The sequence below is a fragment of the Amphiprion ocellaris genome, chromosome 5 (assembly GCF_022539595.1).
Source record: "Amphiprion ocellaris isolate individual 3 ecotype Okinawa chromosome 5, ASM2253959v1, whole genome shotgun sequence".
Taxonomy (NCBI): Eukaryota; Metazoa; Chordata; class Actinopteri; family Pomacentridae; genus Amphiprion; species Amphiprion ocellaris.
This window is the reverse complement of record NC_072770.1, coordinates 24,826,843-24,854,327: the sequence shown is the minus strand read 5'-3', so window position 1 is coordinate 24,854,327 and position 27,485 is coordinate 24,826,843. Positions and strand designations below refer to the sequence as shown.

General features: G+C 39.8%; 1 protein-coding gene across 5 annotated transcripts in view; it reads right to left on the bottom strand.

The window, feature by feature from the left end:
- LOC111587369 (low-density lipoprotein receptor-related protein 1-like) overlaps nt 1-19,216 on the bottom strand; it is a 99,171-nt gene extending 79,955 nt beyond the window's left edge. For 3 of the 5 annotated variants that reach the window (XM_055010879.1, XM_055010881.1, XM_055010882.1), the window contains exons 1-3: nt 18,597-19,215; nt 5,066-5,110; nt 4,194-4,316 (exon numbers count right to left, since the gene is read on the bottom strand). In XM_055010879.1, the coding sequence (XP_054866854.1) occupies nt 4,194-4,316; nt 5,066-5,110; nt 18,597-18,693 (265 nt within the window). In that variant the 5' untranslated portion in view covers nt 18,694-19,215. Of the gene's footprint in view, nt 1-4,193; nt 4,317-5,065; nt 5,111-18,596 lie in introns of all 5 variants that reach the window. The other 2 variants (XM_055010878.1, XM_055010880.1) reach the window with 2 other exon arrangements.
- Between the last annotated feature and the right edge of the window lie 8,269 nt (nt 19,217-27,485).

Sequence of the window (27,485 nt, the reverse complement as noted above, 5' to 3'; positions counted from 1 at the left end):
GAGCGACGGTTTTTATGTTGATGGCAATCTGGGCTGGGTGGTGCTTTCTTTTAGGAGACAGTAGCGGGATCAAAACAGATCACATCCTCTTCTATATCATCACAGAATAACCACTGGCTTAGGGTCAACTTTCTGCTAAATTACACCATTGATCATATATACCTACACTAAACAATAAAGCCCATTATAGTGTGCATAAGTAGGGCAATACAGTATAACTGCTTTGGATGTGACTTCTTAGAAATTAAGGCTAAAACTCACCAGATTTGACTTATTTTCCATGCAGTCTTTCATTTCTTCAGTTGGAAGTCAGTGAGACACACATTACATCATTAACGATGATGTTTTCCACTCTGAACGTTGCTGTTACAAAAGTGTTTCATCTCCTAAAAAGCTAATTGCACCCTAGATGGGAAGTGTCAGTAAAACAGCCTTTATTACAGAGCAGGGTCAGGAGAGGGGACATCATTTCAGCATAACACACTTCCTGTGTTTCAGAGACATGAGCCTACATCCCACACAAATACTCTTCACAATTATCTTCATTACGTGGTTTTCAATTGTCCATTGATTAGAAATGCAGATCAAAGTTCTATATAAAGGTCATATGCCCAGACGAGCATTTTGTTTTTGTTTTACTCTTTCAGTATCCCTCTATGCCAGTCTGACCCAGCACCCCGGGGTACAAAGAACAGCATTGTGGGGGTTACACAGCGGGGCAAAGCAGCTGCACTGGACAGTGGCTGACTTCACTGGCAATAGCCAACATCCCAACAAAGGCCACTGTGAAGCTCCATCCACATGAGTGAATAAATAAACCACCTCATGCATCTTTCAACCAGAAGCATCTGCAAAAGCACCTTTACAAAGAGCACCTTTATCACAACAATAAAACTACATGTTACAGTTGAGGACATATGTCTAGATCATTTTTTTAATAGGACAACACGGTGTTTCAGATTTTATTCTTGTCACGTCTTCAGCAGGGAAATGTGGATTTGGACAACAGATATTTCTGGTTGGCTGCTGTGAGCCTTCCATTTAACCTCTAGACTGTTTATGATGTGTTGACCTGCAGAAATGCAAATAAACCATTTTTAAGTGGGTTGATTTATTCAGTGCTGCAACGTCAGCCCCCAAAAGAAGTTCTGCAAAGCATCAGTTCTAACTTTCCTCCCAATGGCAGTTTGTTGAATTGGATAGCTTGAAAATACAGAGCAAAAAAAAAAAAAACATGAGGAAAGACAGACAATTTGTGCAAATGGTTATAGTGATTGCAAAGTAATATTTGTTACCACAATGTCTTAACATACCTGAAGAATAAGACTGGTGGTTTATTATAAAGTTATCCATAAATCCCATAAAATGCCTCAGTACATTTCCTAAAACTTTATGATTTTATGACAACTTATCTGAAGCTCTCAGCCCCAAGGCTATTGTTCCCTTTTTAAAAATAGGTCACAGTTATATATTTACATTTTTGAATAATTTCTTTAACCCTCCAAACCGCAAATGCCTCCAGTTGTTTTTTTTTTTTTTGTTTTTTTTTTTTTAAAGTTATTTTTTTTTTGCCTTTTTGTCAGCTTTATTAGATAGGCACAGTGAGAGAGACACAGGGAGAAGAGTCGGGGGAAGACATGCAGGAAAGGGCCGCGAGCGGGAATCGAACCCGGGCCGCTGCGTCGGGGACCAGCCCTGTACATGGGTCACCTGCTCAACGCGTTGAGCTATACGGGCGCCCTCCAGTTGGTTTTTAAGGACTGTTATCTTTTCGTTTGTTAAAAAAAAAAAGCTAACAGTTCTAACTAGTCAGGTGTTCCATTAGTAAATCAAAGTTTAAATTGCTATATTTACTAAAAATAACTTCATTCTACATATACCAATTAAAAATTTGCCTAAAGCAAAACTGTTTGCACAAACAGGATTCTGTACTAAGTCTAAAATTCTGCAGTCCTTCATGCAACTGTGAAGCCATTGGTGGCTCAGTTGTCACCAGCAGTCACATGGCAAATTTTCGGGGGTTTTTCAGCTGAACTGCTGAGCAGCTAAGAGACAAATATGGAAACAAATAAAAAATTGAGTAGTAAAATATCTGTGGTATGCAGTGTCATATTTTTTTCCAGTACTAGAAACCTGTGGGCACTTGGAAAAATGTTCCATTTTAAATCACTAATCAAAAAATCCATCTTTCCTACTTTTATTTTCTATGATTTGTGGCATTATAAATGTGTCACATGGCACAGACAACATTCCTGAGTTTCTTTCACTTCTATCCATGGTTGTGGAAGACTTTATATTGCCATGAAAAATGACAACGCTGAGTAAAAATATGACAGGAGAAAAAAACGGCTAAATCTCCAAAACACCTAAAACACTAAATCAATAGCAGCTTTGGTAGCTATTCATGGGATGTTGATTATAATGAAGAAACATGACAATTAGTGCAACAATGGGACTTGATGATGTGTTTGTTTGTGCCTCAGAGGAATGAACCATAGCCGGGTACAGCAGGATTTACTAGTTGCATCAATTCATTTGCTGGCTTTAGTGAGATATGATGAGAGAAGGGGAAGTGCAGAATATCAAAAGACTTCTCTTTTCATTTTAATGAAGCACAAAACTAAACCACGATTCCTCTGACAGCCTGTTTAACCTTCTGTACTTGGTCAAATTCTGGTCAAAACTGTTTACTTCAACCTCTCTGCAACAGTCTGAACAATTTTAACTTCAACAGAAACCCCTTAATTCGAAGAAAGCTAAGATAAGGATTGGCAATTCTTTTGTCTCTCTGGCTCACTTTGGACTATGAAAGTCAGGTCTCTGCAGAACACACTGTGGTTTTGGAGAGCTTGGGAGCAGCATGAGACAGGGGATGGAGCCTTTTCTGTCCCAGAAAGAGACACAGAAGGAGGCAGGCCCAGAGATGAGAAAAGGGGGGAGGCAGGTTGTGAAAAACAGCAGGTTTCTCCATCGCTCTGGGCGAGTCTCTAATGACTTCCAGACTTACTCTCATACAGTCTCATGTGTCTAGACTGCAGCTCCGGCTCTGTATCCGAGCTTCCCAGTCGCCCCCTCTCCCAGTTCAACCCTTCCGAAAACACACACACACAAACTGTTCCCCCACCCACCCACAGCCCTCTGTCCTCTCAGAAAACTACAGGCGTTTTCGTCTCAGAGGCCGACCAAAAAGACACTGCCGCTTTCATCCCCTCCCCAGGGGATTCGGCCTCAAAGCATCTCCACTCTAATGAAGACTTTGAAATGACGGTTGTCTTTTTTTTTAGCACTTTCTGTTTGGTTTTGTGTCATGACTGTATCCTCTGTGGTTCTGAAAGCAACAGGAAATCACATCTACACAGGAAAGACAAATTTTGCAAATCTCCTAATTGGGCATGACGGAAGTGTTTAAGGGCAGAATGACCTCTCTCACTTGCTGATAGAACATCCCATTGTTTCCTCCAGGCTGGCTGTGGTTAGCCAAATAAATCTAACAGTCCATCAATCTCAGCATGCTAGCCGACAGCTGCTTTTAAAAATGTGTTTGAAGGCATCAAACGCTGCAGTAGTGTATTAGCATAGCCTTGATACGAGAAAAAAAAACGGATTTTAAAATCTATCACTGCAGGTTTCAGAACAATTTCTTAAGCAATTTCACACTTGAAGATTGCACCTGTTGATTACGTGCAAACAGGAATTCACACATTGCCCAAAGAGCATATTCTGTACAGAGAAGACCTAACGTGTTATATAAAGCTTGGATGAATTTGCATTTTTTGTCATGAATAAAATCAAAGGTTTTGCATGACACTGCATTTGATAATGATTTTATGAAAATGCTCTTTTTTAACATGCTTCAAACACACATTCATATTCATATCAAATGAAATAAACAGAGAGAGCTTTTATTCCACAGAATTCAGACTTGCAAGGAAGAAAAACATCAGTTAAAGCAGGCACAGTGGCATTTTAGGATTATTTGCTATATGCTATGAAAAAGAAGCCTCTTAAACTCACTGGACTGGTGGTGCTTTAAATTATGACACACACATATCGATGTAAAAGGACTCCAATTATCTGCCTCTAAAGGGCTATCTGTCAGATATAGCTCATTCTGCTGTGCAAGTCAGATGCAGCGAGATCATAACAAGCGTTATTGGATACAATATACTTGATTGGTTAAACTCAGGACTTACAAACGTCGGGCTCTTCATCGGAGCCGTCTGGGCAGTCCTTCTCCCGATCGCAGCGCCAGCCCTTAGAGATGCACGTCACCCCGTCTTTACACACAAACTGCTTTGGGCTGCAGCTCCTCGGAGCTGAAAGGAGACAAAGCAAAACAAAGTGAGAATGAAAAGATTTCTGAGAAAAACCAGCTCCTTTTGTGTCAGTGATCTTTATTGCTGAGGTCTCATTAGCAAGCAGTGTCTGTTGTGTTCAGAGTCAATAGTGGCCCTCACTGGCCCTAATTAGGTTCTGGAAAGTTGCTACTTTGATGGAGTGGATAGAGAATGGACACACATGCACACACAAAAAACAAAACACACACACTCATGCGGGCCTGGAAAAGCTTTGCATATAATCTTGCTGCACCTAAATATCCAGGTCAGCGTTTCCAGGCCAATGGCAGCGATGCAGCTCGTCTGGAGGATATCAAAGAACATACTGTTCAGTGAATTGCCCCCTATCATCCATTTCCTTTTCGATCCAACCTTCCAGAGCAAGTTAAAAAAAAAAAAGTCTATTCCAGCCAAAGCCAAACGGAGAAGCAGATTCAAACTCACACCAACACATACATATACACGCAAAACCAACAAAGCCGAGTCACACAGGGGGCATTCAGGGGAAGCTCTGGAGCCAAGCGTGATGCAACAACTTACTGCTGAGCGATACCTTGCCTTACTAAACACTGGTGTCAGGACAAAAAAACTGAAAGACTGCCTATCACAATTTCAGTAAAGCTAAAACAAGCACTGAGCCTGAAAAACATGTAAGGAAAATAAAGGAAAAACATATTGATAGCAGGTCCCAAGATTCCCATGCTGAGTTGGAAAACGTAACCACTAACCTAAGCCTTGTAACCGTGTTTCATTCAGCAGGTATTCAGATGTCACTGAAATGTAAAGAAAAGCAAGAATTATTAGATACTTTGACATGTAACACTATTTAAATGGTCCCAGTGTTAAGGAGCCATTTATTTTCATGCTCTCCATCTTGTTTTGCATGCAACATTCTGAAATGTCTGACAGATTAGCTTGCTGTGATCTCTTGTGAAGCTATGTTGAATTTTCTGAGTTAATAGTGGAAAAAAAACATGTTACTTGTACAAATGGTCACTAAATTTAAAAAAGTTTATTTTTTGTCATGCTTCATTAGCAAGAGTCACACTGCTTTACACATACATATACTCATACTACATATACGAGGTGTGGCTATTAAATAACTAGACTGGGCTTATGTAACCGCAGCATGCATGCACGGCCCACATGGTGTACACGAACAAATGAGTAAGCATAAATAACTCCTAAAAGTTTCAATCTGCTCAAATTAAATTAATGTGAATTACAATGTTTGGCTTATTATTTCATCACAACGATATATAATCTTTCCAGGACTCAACTCAAGTTTATAAGTGCTTTCAAAAAACCAACTTCATACAAAAATGATGATTTCTTGTGGTTTAACACACAGCAGCCTACAGTTAGGTGGGATTTACCACAGTCTACAGCCCTGATGACCAAACACAGCAACATTTCATAAGACGCCTCTTCACAAGGTTCAAACACCCCAGTTGGTGCGTACACACCATTTCACTGCAGGTAGTCAGCAATCTATGACAGATTTGGAGATACCAGAAGGCAGAAGTTAGAAGAGTCTTTTGATTGTGGGCTTCTCTGTTTAAAATTTGTAAGATCTTCACCTTACTTTGTCAAATGCTATGAGACTTGCACTATGTAAATAAAGCTGAACTGAACTGAAATTAATAGTAATCTCCTCTTTTGGCTGGCAGTTCCACCTCAATGCTAAGCCAACATATCCCCGGACAGAGACTAAACTGACTTTAACCCAGTATCCTATTTCAAGCCGGTAACAAACTGCATAAGTAACAAAACATCACTGGCATTAGTAACTGTAAAATACATACAGTAATTATATTAACAGTATCCCAAATTGTCTCTTTTTAATACTCTGCACTTGTGTTAAAGTAGTGACTAAAACCTTACGGTGTAACATTAATTATTTCAAAGGCACATTAACTCTTGGGCAAGCAATTGAAGAACTGCCATCAAGTAAAAATAGCTTTAATTAACAGGACTGTAAAGTTACACAGTAACCAACAAAGAAAATGACACAACACTATAGATTTTTATTAACGAGGTCAAAAAGTATGTTACACAGTGGCTGTTCTGTGGTATTAATAGCTTAATACAAGAAGTAATTTATCGTAAAGTGCTGCTTTTGTGGGACACTATTGTTCCAAATTTGTTTATTCATTAAAATTCACAATACATTTTACCAGCTGACATTTAGAAGAGAGGAAGAGGCAATCCTAGAATGTAATTGGAATTTAGTCATAGATAATTCAGTGTTGTGGATATTCATCGCCGGTCCGAGACTGAATTGATGTTTTTGTATCATCTGAGCTCATGTTTCTGTCTGCGCCTCATGTAAGGCAAAAAGGGTTTCGTGAACACACTCCCTCCTCATTTCTTCCTGTCATTACAGTCATTATGTTGAATAAGAAGTGGTCTGAGGTTATTCTTCCAACATCTTTGACAACCTTGCCTCAGTGATTCAGTCCACCCACCTCAGCCCTCCAGAATAACTAATGATATACATATTTAGTGTTATTTCGTGTCTTAAGTGTTGCCTATAGATGAGTGTTAACATCTCCATTGTATAAACGAGGATTTTTCACTTGGGGTCAGAGCAGAAGGCCACGACTGGAAATGGGAATGATACCAGTGGCTTAACTTCAGGGGGAAGCTGGTGACAGAATAGGGGTGGATGATGGGATGAAGCAGGATAAACAGGATGACTGTATTTACATATAACGCTAGCCTCAAACTCCAGCAGTGAAAGGAATCTTGAAATGGGGCTCAACCTAAATACCATGAATTCAACCTGACATATTGCGGCGCACATTAACACACTCCCCTCTCATCCTCCTCTGTACACTGCTGCGATCAGTAGTGTGTGTGTGTGTGTGTGTGTGTGTGTGTGTGTGTGTGTAGAAGGGCATCTTTTTCTCTCTCAGAAGTCACAAGGTGTTGAATTATTCATGAAATGCAACCGGGCTTGTGTTAAAGCGTTTCCTCTTTGCTCCTCGTCGCTCTTCTCTGGTGTGTGCGAGCATGTTTATTTGTCTGTTTGTTTTGAGCTATCGACACCAGTCGTAGCAGGCAGCTAGTTGTGTCTGCCCGTTGCCTATCGTGTATTTAGATGCTGACTTGCTCCGCTTCGAATAAGGGCTGGGGGAGGAGTTCACGCCCACCTCAGACTCAGCCACAAGCTGCTGCTGACAGAAACATATCAGGGATGCTGGGGAAGTAGGTCAGGAGGTTAGCTAGCTGGAGGTGAAGCCACGCGGGGATAGGTAGAGGGAAGTAAAGGGAGTGCTGACAAAGGCCATGTTCAGAGCTGCCATTAAAGTCAGTCTCAGGTCAATCAATCAATTCTGCACTTCTAAAAATATGCAATGAAAAATCTTTGTGGCCTTTTTTCTCTCCCCACATGCCATTTATCATTCTAAGTGGGTGACCATGAAAAAAAAAAAGGAATATTTTTAGTTTCTTTGTTAATCATATCTACAGTCAACACAGATCAAAGAACTATAACTGATGAATGAGGAAAAAAAGAAAATATGAAATAAAAAATGTAAGAAATCAATACATATAGAGTTGCTTGCCAACTGTCTCCTTCTAAAGATATGCTGATGGATGCTGATTTTGTTTTGGGTTGGTTGAGCAGACACTGCAGAAGTAATATGCAGGTTTATTTGCATATCTGGAGAGGAAACACAACAGGATCTCTGGAGACAGATGTACAGCCATTTTAATGTTAGTTATGAGTGTAATCAAAGGGTGACACAAGGTCATAATGTATTATATCTAAGTTTAAAGAGAATCTTCAGTAACATATATCCTTGGCAAAGCAGAGAAAGAAGGTAAACAGATGGGTATGACACTGGAAATAAGCAAATTTAGACAGACTGCAGCAGAAAGAGCAAAGGCAGCAGTGGCTAGTGAACTCCAGCTCGGAGGGGGCAGGGCTCTCACAGCTGGGGACCGGCCTGAAGATCTGAGAGCAGACTGAGCTGGGCTGGGACATTGAGATGGGATGGAGGAATGTCACACATGCTATCAATGAGCTGCCTGTGTGTTTACCAAAGTGGAGGCTGCGTGAAAATGCTTTGGGTCTTCGCCATTTGGGGCCGGATCACAAAATCCACTGCCCTCTGCCCCCGCCGCCGTCTGCTAGTCCTCCAAGATGAGCTCAGTCTGGTCGGGAGGAAGAGTCCTCTCCTAAGGCAAACACAAGCCTCGCCCCCAGCCACAGCACCATTTCCTCCGACACCCACAGCTGGGCTATAAATAAGTTGGAGGCCTGCCCTCTGAGATCAACCAGGGCACTACAAAGCTCCAGCAGACACTGAGACTACGGCCTCATCACACACCACTCAACAGCGGTTGAGGGGAAGGCAAGCCTAAAGTACTGTTGACAGTGGTGCTGAAGGGCAGTTTGAGCAGTTTGGACTTTCAAAGTAAGGTATCACGCAGGAGCCCTTTCTGCACCCAGACAGCCATGATTCAAGTGTCCATGAGCGGTACATCTTGTACCAGCTCCAGGGCTGCTGATCTGAAACTTCTTCAGTGCTTTGTTCACTCAAAGCAACAAATATCATCCTGGTGGTGACACCAATGGAAAAGTCAAAAAAACACCCACAACATCGAATTTCATGTCAGTCCAGTCAAGATATTTCAGTCTGCACCAGTGTGGTGAAGTGACTGACTATCCAACACCCACATGCCTACAGCCATGACACTAGTTCAGCAAAAAACCTTGTTAAAAACTCCTCCGGGATTACATACTAATTGACTGGAATTCTTTCATCCATCCATCCATTATCTATACTTTCCTTTCCCAACTGACTTTGGTGAAGGCAGGTACAATGTGAACAGGTCACCAGTCCATCACAGGGCCACATAGAAAGACAGACAACCAAGCACAATTGGACAATTAGAATCACCAATTAACCTCAGCATGTCTTTGGGCTGTGGGAGGAAGTCAGAACACCCAGTGAGAACCTTCGCATGCCCAGGGAGAACATCCAACTCCACACAGAAAGGGTTGGGGTTAGCGAACCAGGGACCATCTAGCTGTGAGGCTCAATGTTCCACCTGACTTTTTTCAGCTCATGAAAAAAAATCTGACCACTCTAAGTTCAAGGGAAGCCTCTTGGTTGAAAAGTGAAACATCCTCAACAACCAAAAAGGGAAGTCCATATACCTTCTACTGAGGCACCCTGAGCTGGATGAGTGAGAATCTCCACAGACTCACTACATATGATTATTTGAAAGCTATCTGTTGCAAATCTTATCTCATAACCTGGGAATCTACCTGGCTCTGTGAAGTAACACAGTTGGGTTTTTCCCCTGACTTTGGTGAACTTGTGTCAGTCACGCACATACCTTGCAAATGTCACAGGACAAACACAACATAACCATTTGCACTGGCATGAAGTTAGTGCGTTTACATGGCAGCAGCTGCTTTCCTTTACTACATGCAAACAAACCAAACTTCCTCAGGCTGCAGCTGCTCTGATCGGAGGAGGTGATCCTTCCTTGCTGCAGAGGCTTCGTTACTGGTACTGATTCATCCAAAACGACTGAGTATAATAGAGCTGGCAGGCAGCAGAGAAGCACCAGGTGGGTGTGTTGGCTGAAGTAACTGCATAGTGTAGTTATTTAAAACACTTACTGGGAGTGTTGAAATGTCTAATGGGAAAAAATACGTGGTTTAGTCTACTGAAGATAGTGTGTACTGGCACAAATAAAACAGTTTCTCAAGGGAGAAGATGGGGCTGCTCTCCCAGATACATTTGGCTTGTAGACCTGATAAAGCTTCATTATGGTTTCAAATATTTAACAGGGGAGGTTTGTATAGGGGCAAGATAAACAGGCTGAATTGTATGTCATCAATCTCAACGTTGACGCCCAAGTGGCAAAAACTTGACTTGCACTTTATCTTTACAAAGAGCCACAGACTGTGAAACTGCAAAACATAGATAGTTTAACACTGACTCACAGCTAAATATCTTAACAGAACGCAACAGAACAAAACACCAGAAATGCTGCAGGGGACTGATGATAAACAATTCAGACAACGCAACACATTTCTCAGAAAATGTCAAGTGATAACTGCGCTTTTTAATATTTTCTCAAAACTCCTGGACCTCTACAGACATTGCAATGATAGAATTTTCTTTTAGAATTTAGATGACACAATACCAATTCGGGCCAGTAATGAGACATTAAACAGCCACAAGGACCAAAATGGAAATCATAGAAGTTAAGCTGAGGTGGAGAAGAAAGAGAGAAAGATGGGGGTTTATTTTGTTGACCTCTGGGATGACCTGAGGGGGCTCTGCTAAACACCGAAAATGAGGAAAGAGTGTATTGGCCATGTTTGGCTGCAGCCTGCCACCTCTTCATCCACCTCCACAGCCGAGGCATGAACGCTTCAGGATTTTGGAATGGAAGAGAGTGAGACGAAGCAAGAGGGAGGGAAAAAAGTTTTCCAATTTGTCATGTTACAAAACAGAGAGAAAGAGAGAGGCTCCAGCTGTGCCTCTTAAATAAAACTTTCTGGCAGGGTTTGGAAGAGCTGTGAGAGTCTAGTCAGCGGTGACCAACTAGTTACAGAAGAGAACACAACCTCGGACTGTAATTAAATATAGATTACTCCCAAAAATAGAGCACAAAGAATGTTCATGGGTTGAAAGCTCCTATATTATATTAGTATTTCTGATGAATACTAACACAAGTTAAAGTTTGAGGATTCTTCTGAATGTTTTTTTGTGTGTTTCTATGATTGTTTTATTTGTAAGTCTATGCAAGCATACATTATGCATGCAGTTATGACTGAGGAGAATTAACACCAGGAATGTGCCTATGCACTGACGATAGCTGCCAAGTAAAATGGGGATTCGTCATGCAAGACAACACAGTCCTGCTTGCGAATGTTTGGTTTTCACAGGTCAGATCTCAGAAAAAAAAACTCAGTCAATTTAAACAAGCTTTAGTAGCATTGTGAGGCAGAACCTATTAGTGAAGCAAAGTAATCAAATGTGAACTTAATTAAGAGCTATTTGTATGTCTGGCTGAGATTTCACCACATCTCAACTCCAGAGTGGTAATCAACCATGACTGCTATTTGTACTGGACTCGGTGTTTGGGCTCAGGGGGAGGGGGCCTCGACCTCCTTCACTTCCACATAAGGATTAAACCGAATTCAGCAGCAGCGTGGGGACGATGTAGAAAAACCACAAGGTGTGAGCTGCCATTGTCAACTTAGTCATTTTGGACAAATCCCTTTACTGTACCACCACTAAACGCATGTTGTATGCAGCAGCGGAGGGAGAAAAATTGACAATTAAGCCTACTTAGTATGCTGCCGAGGGAAACATATTAAAGAAGATTATGAGAAATTCTTTAGTGCCTTTTCATAAGACCAGTACAAATTTCAAATCTCAGTGTGACGCATGAGCTCCATGTAACAAGACTAGATTCTCTAGAAAGTTCTTTCATATCTGCTATCCACAACCTTGGCACCTAATGACAACTATATCTTTTGTAAGAATGGGTCCTTGCCATGATTTTGTAGTGATGAAACCTTGAACAAGTCATTTGACAATAACGAGCAAACCTTGATAACTGAGATTGCTTGTAGTGCTTTAAAGTTTGCTACTGTTTCAAAAAAGTCTGCATCATAATCCAGATCACTTTCTATGAAGTAATATTAAGACATTTCTGGAAATAGTTCTTGACAAGATTTAGATGAAAAGATTGATAAACAGGGGTTCTTCAAAAAGTTCTCACCTTCACCTTGAAACTAGGAACATAACTCCCATTTTGGGGTACAACTGTACAGTATAAAGCCATATATTAAGAAATGTCTGTGATCGACATAGTCATCCCAGTAAATTCACAAATTCCTCAAAAAATGCTTCATAGAAATACAGGAAGTTGCTCAGGTGCATTTACGAAACATATTTCATTCGGTGTGTGTTGGCTAATAATAGTGGAGCAAACAGCCTCCCATTCTCCTCCAAGAAGCCCACAATGCACATAATCAGAGACTGCACTGTGCCTACACACAGACATTTGAGTGTGGCAAATCTTCAACACCAAATGTGAAGCTCAACTGCCTGGAAATTGTGTACAATAATCTGAATTATATTCACATACTGATGTATTCTATGTCCTTAAAATGGTCGTCAAGTATTTATCCATAAACATCTCGGATCTGCACTGCGTGTTTGCTCAGGCTGAAGGCAGAAACAACAACTGTGCGTCCACTAAAGGTCATGTGAGGAGATTTCTGCTACAGAGTGAAGGGCCAACGCCTGCTTTAGGGATTAGTGTTACAATTAGGCTTATGTTGAGGTGAAGGTTGGGTACTTTGTGTTTAGGATTAGAAGTTTGGAAATAAATCTAAATCACAGTTGCATGAATAGTGACCTTGGTGCTGATGGTGACTGAGCACGTGGGCACATGTATTGTTTGAATGAATGAGGAGTCGGGAAAAGTTCACCAGGATGGAGCTGTGAGGACTCCTATTGTAGATGTCCAACTGAAAGCCCAGATGCATAATGCACTTTATCAGGAAGCACTGTGCAGAAGAATGAGATTCGTTTGTGTAGTTCAGAGAACAAATTCACAATAGGTGTGAGTCTGTCACACATTTGTCCTTGGGGAAAAAATGCACGTCAGTGAAAAAAAAAATCCTCTAGCAGAGGTTTTAATGGAAGTGAAAGACTGTGTTTGTGGTCTAAGATTATATTTTAGCTAAAGAGGACCAGAAACTTTAAAAAAAAAAAAAAAAAAAAGACAGTTTTTCCTGTACCTGGAACTGACACTCAACAATGTTTGCAAGGAACAAATAACAGAATTTATCTAGTGCATTCACAAAGTCAATATATTCATGGAAATTAATTTTATATCGCAGAAACAATATACGGTATGGCCTCTATCGTTTATTATGTAACCTTCAAAACAACCTGTAAACTGATAAATCAGGGTAACAACTTGATCCATGAGTCATAAATGCAAGCGATCCTTTCAGACTGACACTGAAAAGGGAGTTAAATCCATGTTTGTTGTTGGTGTGAAAGGGTCAACTCGAGTCATCCGACACGACCCTGACACTGTCTAGGTCAGCAGGAAAGCCTGAACATGGACTTCTATCACTTTAGGGTTACTTTAAGTATAAAATGGACAATGCAAGTCTACAGTTAAATACATAAAATAAAATACAATAAAAACAACATTGCATATTCCTCTAAACTGGCAGTGGTGCCAGCACTTGATCATGAGAATTGGAATCATTCTGAATGGTTTAAAAAAAGAAAGAAAAAATGAGCTGAATGAGAGTTTGGTGTCTTGCATCATGAAGTTTCCAGTTTTCATGTGAAAGTTTAAGACAACTTTCTATCTTGCACGATCACTAACAAATGTAGAACTTTTATCTGCTGAATTACCAAGACAGTTTGATCTCTTACATCGATCACTCCCACACAGACAACACTGGCTGCTGCCTGAGAACTACTGTAGACTTTAATGTACTGGGCAACACAAGCCTCCTCAGTGTGTTAGAATTCAGATTTGAAGCTGTTGTGAATACCTTCATTTTAACAACAGACCACATTGTTTGTGATGAACCAATTAGAATGATTGTATTTCGGCTCACAGTTTTGGTATTTTAGCCTGATTTAGTTCACTCGTATTGCCTTTAGCACGTTGTTATCTAAATCTAAATACCTGCTGTCTGCTACCTGCCCAGCACCAAACTACAGATAAACAAAGTTAGACAATCTAGATATTTCCCTCAGGAGTTGGTGAACAGCAAAACAGAGCTGCAAAAAAAAAAAAAAAAAAAGACAGTGAAACACAACGCCAAATAAATGCATATGTGTATGCATATTTTGAAAAAAGAAAAACGCCATTAGCATTCAATCCCTGGCTTCACCATGTGCATCATCAAACCCAATTATAAATGTTTGCAGGTGGGAAGAAGCAAACACTGCAGCTAATTTTCCATCTGACACTGGGGTGACTGTGGCTCGAGTGGTGGAACCGGTTGTCCACTAACTGCACGGCTGGTGGTTCCATCTCCGTCCTCTCCTGTCCATATGCCAAAGCATCCTTGGGCAAAATGCTGTACCTGACGTTGCTCCCGATTCCAGACGAGCATCTTGCGTGGCAGCTGCACCGTCACTGGAGTGTGACTGTGTGTGTGTGTGTGTGTGTGTGTGTGTGTGTGTGTGTGTGTGTGTGTGTGTGTGTGTGTGTGTGTAGATGAGAAACACCAAAGTGCCTTGAGCGCCGCTACGGTATAAGCACTATATAAATGCAGGCCATTTACATTTAGTCCTGTACACTACATTAGGCAAACTGTAGAGAAGTCATCATTTCTGCCCCAAAATCCTGCTCTTTTGCTTAATTGTCTGCTCTTTTCTTTCCCATTCCGACTCTCATTAGAAAGTTTTAATACAACTTTTTTCAAATGACTCCTTTTTGATCTCCACAATGTTTAAAAAAAAAAAAAAAAAAAAAAAAATCGACCCTTTCTACATCTAACACAATTCCATAATATTTAATGAATAATATTAAACTTTTGGTTACCATGCAAGAAGAATTTTGTCCAACAGAGTAAATAACTAGTGAACCTGACAGTTTCCAGCCAACACATTTGGTCTGCACTACAAATCAAAGACTTCTGGCAAAGACAGCTGAGCCTGTATTCATTAGTGAGTTTTTCTGTCTTTACCTTCACATATTAAAAGCAGTAGCGTAAATGCTTCTGGCTAATACATTGTGAACATACAGAGGTTTGTGTTTATGTCGTCCCGCAAGCAAATTTGTGCTCATATTCTTTCAGAGGGCCTCCCAAAGTTGTGCACCATCTTCAAACCTTAAATAGCTCCATCTTGATAGTGTATCTCAGTCGGTGGGTCACGAGTCTGAAGTGGGTCACTGAGCTGTTCTGACAAGTTTGCCAACACGTACCAAGAACACTGTGGCTAGATAACTTTTAAATGGCTTCAAGAGCATCACGCAATCGCGAAAAAAGTCTCTGTTGTATAAACATTTTTAATTTTCAATATTAGATGAATACATTAGATGAAGCTTCTTACTGGTTTTGTTTTTTTAAAATAATCATCCAACATTTTGCAAAATACACTCTTCTAAATATTAGATTTTCCACACCAAAACCAAAGTGTAAAAACTTAACTTTACTGTGTTCCTGGAGGCTATGTACTGACTATTCCTTAGCCAGGAGCAGTGACTTCATGGGTTCTCTTCTTAGAGGTGCTGGTTTGCAAATTTCAACACCTTCAGAGTAGTTTTGTCTAGTTTTTATGCTAAAATAAGCTGACACATTAAACATAACAATACAAAAAAGTGGAATTAAAATGGCGTCCAAAATGACATACTGTTCCTTTAAGGCCCATAATACAGCGTTTTCTTTCTCATGACATAAAAAATAAAGAAATAAGGCGAGCTGTTTCCAGTGTTATGCATGTTGCCAGAGATCTTACTGTGTGTGACCATTACAAATCAAGGACACTGATTTTGCATTATGTGAGAAGTAGATGTGAATTATATTATCTAATCTTAAGGCTTGTGCCATTTGAGAATCTATCCCTACAGCAGTATAGAATTTTATAATCACCGTTCAACCACAGTAATGATGTGAGTTTTACTTAACGTCTGAGTTGTTTTTCTTTAGGATAAGCCGCTCAGTTATGCAGTCGTGGCTGGTTTACTTTGTCATGTAACGTATTTAAGCACCACAAACTAATCTCAACTACATTTTAAGGCACATTTAAATATACTCTTCATCTGTTATTTTCATTAACTGCTGCATTTTAAAATTCAACAACAACCTAACAAATGCACTCTGTATTCCACATTGCTCTCAGTCATCAGTAAACAGTGAAGTGGTAACCTTTTGGCCCTGTGGATGTTATTGTAGTGGCAGTACCACCCCGCTAGCAGCCAAATGCTGAGGCCTCCACCAAATGTTACCCACATCCACAGGGGACAAAACAGCAGAAGCAGAATCACTGCATGCTGAGTTAATTAAGAAGGAAGGATCCTGTGCTATTTTAAATGATGACATTTAATATTTGAGGGAGGAAGTCTGCAAAAAAAAGAATGATTCAAGTTGAAATGACCAACATAATCTCAAACACGCGTCTGCATTTTTATTTTCTACGTGAAGTATTTCCCCCTGAAAGCCTCACAAAGACAACACTGTCCATTTGTGAGGGGCCACTGATCTCTTTTTGAAATCATATTAGTATTTTACAGTGAAACAATGTGAATTCTTTCATTAGGGCTTGTTTTTTCTGCCTGGGCCCCCAATTAGCAGAGAGTTCTGAACAAGTTGAGACTGTTCATAGAGGTCTCTTCTTGGAAACAAAGGGCAGTTTAGACCCAATTAAACTTGGGGTTTGCTGGTACCCCGGGGACTTTACACTGGCTACAGCACTGAGACAACGAGAGAATGGACTCAAAAATGGAAAAAAGATGTTTAAGACAATTCTGAGAAAAAAAAATTACTTGTAGCATATGTGGCTCAGAGGGCCCTAAAAATAAAGTGAATGATTAATAATTGATGATTTCTTTATTGTTTTTTTACGAAAATGTTCATTTAGTGACCAAAAAGCTTCAAAATCTTCAAAATGTGTGTGCTGCAATTAAAGGCTATTTGATAAATCTCACATTTAGTTTTGTGATTCATACATATAAGCCATGTCAACAGTATATTTCCTCAAGACGCTGCCAAGCGCAGCAGCCTCTGCATCCCAGTGGGTTGTCAAGCAAGGCTCAGGTTTGGCGATCTCCTCTGTTTTACTGCACAAAGCTGACGCATCAAATCATGTCAATACGACTCAGAGGGAGGAAGATTTCACTAAAACAATAACTGCGCATTGAGGCAGAAGCTGTTTGTTTAAAGGCAGGATTACTCAGCTGTTGCTGTAGACCAATGAGGAGGGAGAGACTGCAGGTGATTACAGGCTATCCAAGTGGATCTTCAAGGTGGTAATTTATGTGGATTTTGCTCCCTAAGAACCTCACAGCGCCGGATTGCCAAGCGAAATGAGGCAACTTCAAAGGCACAGGGAAGCGTTTATGACTTGATGATGAATCTCACAAAATGTAGCATGTGGTTTAAATCAGTCATGCTGTTAAAATCCCACTGAATTGAATGAAAAGTCAAATTTAGAACCCAGATTTGCTTCACAGCAACTAGTGCTCCTGCGGCAGCAGTCTAAACATATTCTTGCAAAAGTACAGTCACATTTTTCCATCAATCTGTCTGCTCTGACTTGTCTTTGATAACACCCTTTTCCTTTTCTTACCCTCCCAAAAAACAGGAACAAGCGAGCGGGACTGTGAGGCTTAATAGTTTCCAGAAGTTGTTCCACTTTGTGAAGGTGTGTGTTCAAAAGGTCGTAGGGGGAGCTGTTTGGAACTGCACACTATCTGCCTGCAGATCACAATATGACTATTGGCATTCAGGGGTCGTAGCTGGTACAAACCCAGACGATAAACCCGACTAAACCTCACTGATGCCTGTTGATGGCAGCAAAATCTGGGCGTACAGATGAGCAGGAAACTAACTGTGATGATGCCATGAGGTAAACATGGATTTATCTATTGCTAAATAATAGTCAGTCAGCCGCAGGAAGCGATTTAAACAAGAGATAAAAACCACAGGCACACTTCGATTGCCCAACAGGGTAATAAAAGTGTTGCAGTGTTGTTTGACTGAGAGATTGCTCTGCTGCTGTCATCACATCGCAGTGAAAAGCTGTTGAACTGACTGAAGCATATTAGATACATTACAGCTCAACATAAGCCCTGTGTCAGTGAAGCAATCAACACCAACGCTGCTGCTTGGCTTTCTGATAGACCTGTAAACATGTGGTTCAAGCAGGTATTGGAGGCCTGCGCTAGAGTTTCATCACTGAATGTCAGTGTGAATGCATGAGAGCAGCCTATATCCAGATAAGGGCAGACAGAAATGAGCGATCATTGCTGTGACATTGCAATATTCACGTTACACTGGCAGACGGGAACAAAAGACCGCTTTAATTGTCTCGCCTCGGTTTCATCCCCTCCACGTTGCTGCTTCACTCAATCTCGCAGTCATTCCTCCAGCTAGGAAACAGTGAGGCTACTCTGGTTGCACGAACACCCCAAACATAACAGAAATCATGTCATTGTCAGCATGCACACTCCTATAGGCTGTAGTTTCTGTGTAAATTCATGCTGGTTATCCTTAAATTAAAAGCTTCTACTTACCATCAATAGCCCTAGCTGGAGCGATTACTTCCAAACTGTGCAAGAATCCCAAGAAAAGCAATCCTGCTGCCAACATGTTGGCCGTGATGCGCAACATTGTAGCCTATCTTGAAAGAATATTAGTCATCAATCGCTTCTTGGTCCCTGTCAAAGCAGGAGGCTGCAGATAAGCGACGACGTGTAACCGGGCGGTGATGCTCTCCTCGCTGGAAATCCGCTTTCTTGGGTGCGCAATGAAGCTGCTGCCCACTCGTAGAGTATTTTTTGCAGACTGTCAACGCAAGAAAAAAAAAGAAAAGAAAAAGAGAGAGAGAGAGAAAGCCGAGGCTTCTCCCAGCCCGGGGTTTGCTTAGGGGGTCCTCAGATGCATGGACAGCCCTGCCACAAAGGCTAGCAGGCTGGAGTGAGCATCAAGCTAGCCCGGCTGGTAGTCGAGATGAAGGAGAAGCTGGCGCCTGTAATCATGCAGTTGTCCGTCTTTTGTTCTCCCTGGCCCGGTGAAGAAGCCACAGGGGGAAATGAAGAAGCGGATGAAATGTTGCTCTCCTCCCCGCCGCCTCTGCTGCTGCTGCTGCTGCTGGCCGCAGATTGAAGCCTGAATCCTGGAGCCCAGTCAGTCAGCGGCTGAGTGACGTCGCAACATCAGTGCTGGAGCTGCTGGGAGCTGTTTGGAGCTGTTTGGAGGTGGGCCCTCCCCCTCTACAGCACCCACAACCCCCATCCACCTCCACCACACCACTGCCATGCTACAGACCTGCACTGCTCTGGTGTCTGACTCAGTCCTACGCTGTAAATCATTTTAAAGTAGACATACAAGTTCCTCTGCTTCCCGAAAAATGTGAGTTAACTGCACGTCTGTTGATTACTTGATTCAAGATCATCTTATGAGCCGTGGAAGCGTAAACTATCTGAGTTAAATTCACTAAACTTGAGAAAACTAGTTAAGTAAACTTATATTATAAAGTTCAGCCAACTACTCCCATGTGACTAGTTGATTTTAATTAATTCAAGTGAAAAAAAAAAGAAAACCTGTGGTCCAACTTTAATTTAATTGCTTCAGTTGGTGACACAAACTTGAATTAGTTTAAGATAAATTTACTGAACTTCAGAAAACTAGGTAAATAAACTTAAAATATTAAGTTCACACAGCTACTCACATGTGACTAGTTGAATCAACTTAATTCAACTGAAAAAAGACAGTTGTTGTACCAGCTTAAATAGTTACTTCACTTGGTAACTCGCATTTGACCTAGGTTTATCCAATATGAGTTTAAAAAGTAAAATTAAAGCCACTAATTTAAGTTAGCTGGGCCTAATTAATTTGATTCCCCTCATGTGAGCTTTACAGCAGCTTAATCTGGATGAAAGTCAACTTGAAATTTCCACTTTTTTCAACTTTTTTGTTTTCTTTGTCCAAAGTCAAAATGTAAAACATGGCTTTTGTCATTAGATACACCACTCTTTTCTTTAATCTAGAATCCAGAAAAAAATGAATAAAACATAATTAGTCAGATGCATAATGCTAGAGGAATTGTAAACCTTATTTTTATGTAGAGCTAGAATATCAGTTTAATAGGGCAAAATGCAACTTTAAGCTGATAGATCCCCAAAAGTCAACCGCCATCACCAAAGCAGAAAAATATGAGATTCATTTTTAACAGTACTTTGCTTAAACTATAGCTTACATACACTTTCACAGTGTAGAAAATGGTTGCCTATTTGTTTTTTTAAAGACTCTAATTTAATAATAAAGTGTTTCCTAAACATCCACAAGTGTAGAGGCTAATTTCAATACTTACCTTCTGTCTTGGTGAGTTTTTTTTTTAAAGTGAATTATCAGAAAAAGAAAAAACACAACAAATAATGATAACATAATTTAACAAAGACATGCAGCAATTTTCCAAGATTCCCTGGGGAGTTGTAATTTTAAACAATATGTGAAAGCAGGTTTGTTTACAGGCTGGTTTTGTCTCTTGAAAACTTGTGTGAACTCTTAGCAGTTCATTCATTCAGCTCATCATTTCATCAAGTAAAAATGGCTCCAGTCATAAGAGCTCATGATGTTTTTAAGTATCTTTAAAAATAGACATTTTAGGTAAAATTAGCAAAACATATTAAAAATTATTTGTTTACATTTAGTAAACTACAAAAGATGAGTTGATATGACTGAATCTCTTGTTTTGGAGAGTTTTTGTCCCAGTTAATTAGTGTATCTGACTTTTAGATCTTTTCAAAATGCTCCCTATTTGTTGTTTTCAGTGCTTCCTAGTACTTTGCAACTTTATGATTCTGTTCTTAATTTTTTTTTTTGTAGAAACACCTTGATTTTATTCACAGAATTTGAAAAATCACATATCATAAAACATTTATATGTCGTGGAAACCCCCAAATTTATACTTAACCACTGTTGGATCTTTTCTAAAATTTTGCATAAAGTTCCTCCAAAGTTTTGCAAATGGTCATTAAGCGACTCAGCAGCTGCAATCAGTTTTTAATTAGATAGCAGAAAAGAAGTATAAATCAATCACTTACCAAATGAAAAAATCACTCCATCAAATGATAAAGACTGACTGTTCAAGTAGGAATATACCTCAGAAGGAAACACTAAATGGACATTAATTAATACAGTTAAATCTACATCTATAAATCAGGATAACTTAAGATTTAATTGCTCCCAGGGCAGAAAGTCACAAAATCCATTTGAAAATGGGGAAATGATTTCCAGGATTCAAAAGTAATTTAACATCACTTTAAAAATGAAAAGTTAAAAGTGCCCACTTTATTCAGTATGCATTTTGTTTAACCACCTGAATCCCTATTTGCAGTTTCATTTTCCACAGTAATATTGTAGGTGGATGAGATGAACTTGAATGATTTATGAGTTCTCGATGGGACGCTATGAGGAGCAGCAACGTGGATTCATTTGGCCTCTGAGCCAATCTCCTTCTGTGGCCTTCACAGCACTGGGAAGGTTGCATTTTAATGACATTTGGAGAAGCCTCATATGGCCTTGTAAACCCATTATGATGCAAATAATCTTGAAATGAGGACTCTGGAGGAGCTGATCCTTGAAATGGGACACAAAATTTTAGCAGAAAAATGTCATCCTCTGAAATCTGATGGTATGTCGCTTTTACCGTTTAGTGGCGTCCGTGGCTTTGACAGGGAACCGATGCATGCTATCAGCCTTATGCACCGATGACGTACCTTAACTCTGTGATAACAACAAGCAATTATAGGAAATAAAAGTTACAGATTAAACAAGCTTTAGCAAATAAGTTACCACAGTGGACTATATATGCATTTTGCCAGTTAACTGCTGTGGACAGATGCAACAATGATTGCTATGAAAGAAATACAACTTAGATAAAACAGGAGGTTGTCAATAGACGTGTGCTGCCTCCAAAGCAGCTGGTGTCATCGGCTTTCTTTCTAGGAGGATGGAGGCGAATATAACATGTAAGAGGATTACACAATACTTCCCAAAACAAACCCCCATCTGTGCTGACACCTTGGTCAACCTGTAGGGGTTAGAGCTGTACAACAACTATCCCTCACTGGTTCCTGCCCCCAGACACTGGAAACTGATGTTGTTGGGGTGCACAAACAATCGAGAAGTACCTCTGTCCAAAATTGAAAAGCCAGGTGGTGGGAAAAAGGTTTGTCTGACTTTTTCTTAAGTATTCCTCTGACATACTGAGGAGCTTTTCCAGTCTATCTTTTCAAGGCTGATACCACCACCGATGCTGCAGTGAACTATCAACATTCCTGGCAAGAATCTGCAGCCTCCCCAGGATACTAATGATGTTTTGGATTCACCATCACTTTACATCCATCTCATGCAATCTGCCTTTTTCCTGCAGTTCAGGTAAGTGATGAAACGCAGCACAGTACAATCACCAAAGGAGAACATGGTATGTAATAAGTTTACTCTCATATTGTTTTTGAACAGTTGGCAGAAAAGAAAAAATCTACAAATACGTCCAAAGACATATGTCATTTCACCCTGAGCAGCCGAACAGATCCAGTTGGAAAAACGTTCAGCTATTTGTTCTGAAAATATAATTTGATCATCTGCTTTATATAAATAAAGTTAGGATTTCATGAGACACTGATGGGATTATGGCTCTAAAAAGTGAACCTTGCTTTGAATAGTTTAACAGCTTCACAAAGTGCTTTTTATTTTGCAGTTAAATTATAAACCCTATTTAAGTGGGGATGGGATGCGAAGTCAAACTGTGAACCTCAGAGTGCGGGATGCAGGATCAGGAAAGACCAAGCTTTGTCTTCACACATGAACTGTTTGTTTACACTTAATGAAGAGGGATTACTGTCGGACAGATGTGGAATCGGTCTGGAAAATATGTAAACTGAAACACATATGGGAAAGGCCCTTCTAACTTTATAATGAAAACCTTGGGCAAAATGCTTGTAGGAAAAGACCAAGGACAAATACTGTTCATTTTTAAGTACTTATCACAAACAGCAGACACTTATCCTGGTGCTGATGTCATTGTTTTGGCATATTATTTAACAAATGTGTGTCATAACTGCAAACTGTCTATCTGGAGATAGACAGCTGTAAATCATCCTGGCGACAGAGAACATGTATTTATTATATGCCCATTTCTTTGTCATATGTCACCATATCTTTTTACCACATGACATGCTCTTTCAAAATATAATCGGTAACAATTTATTGAGGAGGTAATCAAATAATCTCTACATAAATGGCAAATGTTTTATTGAATTTGTCTTTGTTTTTTTTTCAAAACTTTAAAGAAATGTTGTGCAGTTACACAGAAAATGAGGTTTGTGCTGTTTCCTAAATAAAACAAAGTAAATGAAGGTCAGTAATAAAAATCATATGGTGCAATCATCAATGCTTTTATTCATTCATCATAAAACAACAAACCTTATGGAAGCTCACGTCCACTCAGCACTTTCTTTGCTCTCTCTCAACAGAACAAGAGCACTTAAAACAATCCTATCATTATCTTATAATCATTGCAGCCAACCGTCAGCCTTTAAACACTGGAATGAACTTCTGCTCTAAATAATTTGCTTGCCAAGATTCTTCTTCTTAGGAATTTGGGCTTTAGGGGGAGCAACAAGTCATTCAAGGTTCAAGTACAAGTAAAGTCACAAGCTGGTAGTGTCAAAATCATTTGTGATTTACTCTTTACATCTGGGACACATCATCAGAACAGAAAAAGAAAACTGGTGTTGGGTTTGGAGTCTTATGAAAACTAATGTTATAGTAGTGATTTCTGTTTATTCACATCTTGTATACAAATAAAATAGTCTTTAAGTTAATTCTAAACCAGGTAATCCAGGAATACATGCTCATACAGAGGCTTCCTTATCATCCATATTGTGTATATATCAGTTTAAAGCGTTAATATTGAGTGTCGTACCAACAAATGACCACTGCAACCACTTTATTGTCTGAGAAATGCTGTACAGCGCTGACACCTAGTGGGTCTACGCTGCCAGTATTACCCAAACTCAGAGAACAATAGGTCCTTTGTGTCAGAAGGAGAGAAAAAAACAGCCTCTATTTAAAATGCTACCAAAGTGACTTATGGCCTTGAGTATTCCTTTCTGTTTGACAGCCTTTTTCAGTGATGCTTCTCACAATGATAGAAATACATGATAAAAGTGAATCAGCACACAATGAGCTTGAGAATGAACAGAATCCGAGCAAAACACTTCACAGAGCTGTTTTTTGGAGAAGAGAATGTTATTGCCATTTGTCGGTATAATCTCAATCTTTTCTTGATTTCAGGGCCGTTATACTTATTGAGGAAGCTTGAAGAGAAACTGCTCTTTTGATGAAATGTCTTCATTCTGTGAAATGAGGCTGTAACAAAAAGAGGCCAACAAGTAATGTGCCACTTTAAACAAGCTCGCTCTGTGTTAATTCAATCAGGAATGTCAATTTCTCCTCCCCAATCTTCATCCTTTAATGTTTTTATATGCGTCGGGGTGCTTTGGCAAGAGTTGAGGAGCTTAATTTAGTGCTTCCAGTAACAGTTTACATAGCAACAGTCTCACAAAACCAATTCTGAACCTATCAAAAGCTGAGGTTCAGTCCAAAAATGTCCTCATACCAAATGCTTTTGCGCAATCCTGATTTAACTAAAAACAGACCTGAAATGAAAAACCCATGGAAAGACTTTCAAAGGGAATGTACGAAAGAAACATGTAGTCTTCATAAACTTCTTAGAAATCATCAACACACACACACACACACACACACGCACACACACACGCACACACGCACACACGCACGCATGCACGCACACACAAAACCACAGGCATGCACATATGCGATACACTCGCTTTCACACAGCCATTTTACATAATTCTGCAACTGGTTTGCCTCAAGATGGCACCGTTCTACCGACTTCTAGGAAATTTTAGAACAGTGAAAATGTTTGTCTAAAAGCATTACTTTAAAAAAATCTCTTAATCTGTTTTCACGTCACTCGGTGGGTCTATCTGACTTTTCAGCTGGTCACAAGGCAGCTGTGTTTTAGTGCTTCTCTCATAGTTTCTGAAGAATATCAGCCAGTACAAACACACATTCTTAGCATTTTGAGCTTTAATCAGGGTCAGATGAAAAGAGAAACATCAAAGATGGTAACAGAGAAGGGAAAACCAAATATCATTCATCTGGATGAATTAAATAGCAAGAATATGTTTTTTTTATTATAATTTTTTTTCCAGTTTATTCTGATAAACTCTACTCTTTATTAAATTCCATGCAGTTCTTATTTGTATTTCTACAGAGGTCCGTCACTCTGGTGTGTATGTTGAATTATTGTATGATTTGTTTTTCTGAGTTCTGTCCTCATTTCTTACTCATTTATTATACTTAAGCATTCTGAGGCACTGCTTCTTTTGTTTGTTTGTTTTTGTGCCCATGTTCAAACCCCCACAATAAGTTTTGAGAATACTCTAAAGGATTGCAGGATGACCTCCAAAATACTTCTGCCACACAAAGTATGTTTAATTATTGTTCACTTCTCTTATATTAAAAAAAATATTGTGAACTTGTATATTTTGTTTACCAAACCTGGTATCCACACACTGTTTCAATTAAACAAATCTGAGACAAACATCCTGCTTCAGCTGAATTGCTGAAATGCTCACTGACCCTATCTGATTATGTGAAGACATGTTACACACAGTGCCGAGCTTTTTCTGAAAACATGACTACACAGTAATTCCGCTGTTTTTCCAAGTATTTGGCTCCTCAAAGGGGAAATGTTGATCATATAAGTTGGGCTCCGCTGGTGTTTGTTAGACTCTACCAGCAGATGGAAGCAGAACACAGTCTAGTCGAGACTCAGACTCCAACGAGCATCATTTTAATTTTAAACCCACTCTTGTGCGAATTCAAAACAACAGTTTCTGTTTTCCGTTTTTTGCCCTACAAAATGTGCAAAATGATGTACAAGGAAAAGCAAATCAACAAATGTCCACATTTAATGTACTCAATACATTAATATGACACCGACAACATATTTCTATGAATTTCTCATTGCAATCCTCTGTACACCCACAATATGAAAGCTGGGGACATCAAAATATTGTTGATGTCCGTCAGTTGTGGCTATCTCAAGTGTTTCCCACTCGACTTAGATCCTTCTCCAGGGCTCATGTTTACTCCTCAGGTCAGGTTTATATGTCTGTACTGTATGTGTGAAAGAGAGACAACGAGAGAGAGATCACAGAGATCAGCTTTAATGGCTTATGGTGATATTTGACCCTGCAGCCATTAGACAGTGACTCACCACTGTATATACACATCTTTCATTATGCTGACATTTTGCACAGCATTAATGCCTCACCTCATTCATCTCTGGCCACTTTTCTTCTCCATCTGTAGCCCTTGTATATTCATCTGCAGCTCTGCCCCCTCATATTCTCGCTCTGTCTGTTAAATGACGCATGTGTTCGGCTGTAGTTTAGAAGGATTTGAAAACAGTTATTTCATAAATAATCCTTTTCGGTGTGAAGATTACCTTGGTGTTTTTGATGTTATTTCACCACTAAATCTTTGTAGTTATATTACATGAAATGAAAACACTGAAAAGAGACAATGTAATAGGTAAAGGATAGAAAAAAAGAACAATTTAACATTTCTGTTTCAAAGAAAACCTAATAAATATCCAGCCACAAGATACTAAATATTAAAGGAAGGTATCAATGAACAAAAGTGTCAATACTGTGCAGTAGCAAAACATTGCCTCTTCCTCTTCCAAGTCTATCTGATAAGACTGACACTGATTGAGTTATTCCTCTCCTTGTGAGATTGATTTCCACGTCACAGGGTGGAAAGCCATCGCTCTTAACTATCATGGAACTGCTGGTTATTAGTCTCCTGCTAAAAGACCTCTGCAGCTCTGCTGGGGAGTTTCTTTTCCAGCACAATTTTATTATTGGAGTAAGTGAAAACACCATTCATCTGGTCTGTGTCATGACTGGAGCAAGTATTTCATGCGTCATTCTTTCATCCACAAGCTAAGGCCCATGATGTGCCTCCGCCCAGTTTACTGCAGCTGTGATGGAAGCCAGGTTGAAGTCTGAAGCGGAGAAAGAGGTCAGTCCTGGTTCCCACCCTGTGTTGCTGTTGGAAATATGATCTCTGTTTACAAACCAATTAATAAACTATGGACTGATTCAAATTTTAATATGAATGTCTGGTGTATTTGGCTAAATGCATATGAAACTTTTTGATATATATATATATATATATATATGCACATATAACTGCTTGCACATATACATGAATCTCTGAGCTACATCATGATTTGGATCTACATCATCACTCATCTTCTACTCTCCTCTTCTTCATCCCTCCTTCGCTGGTGCGCTCTG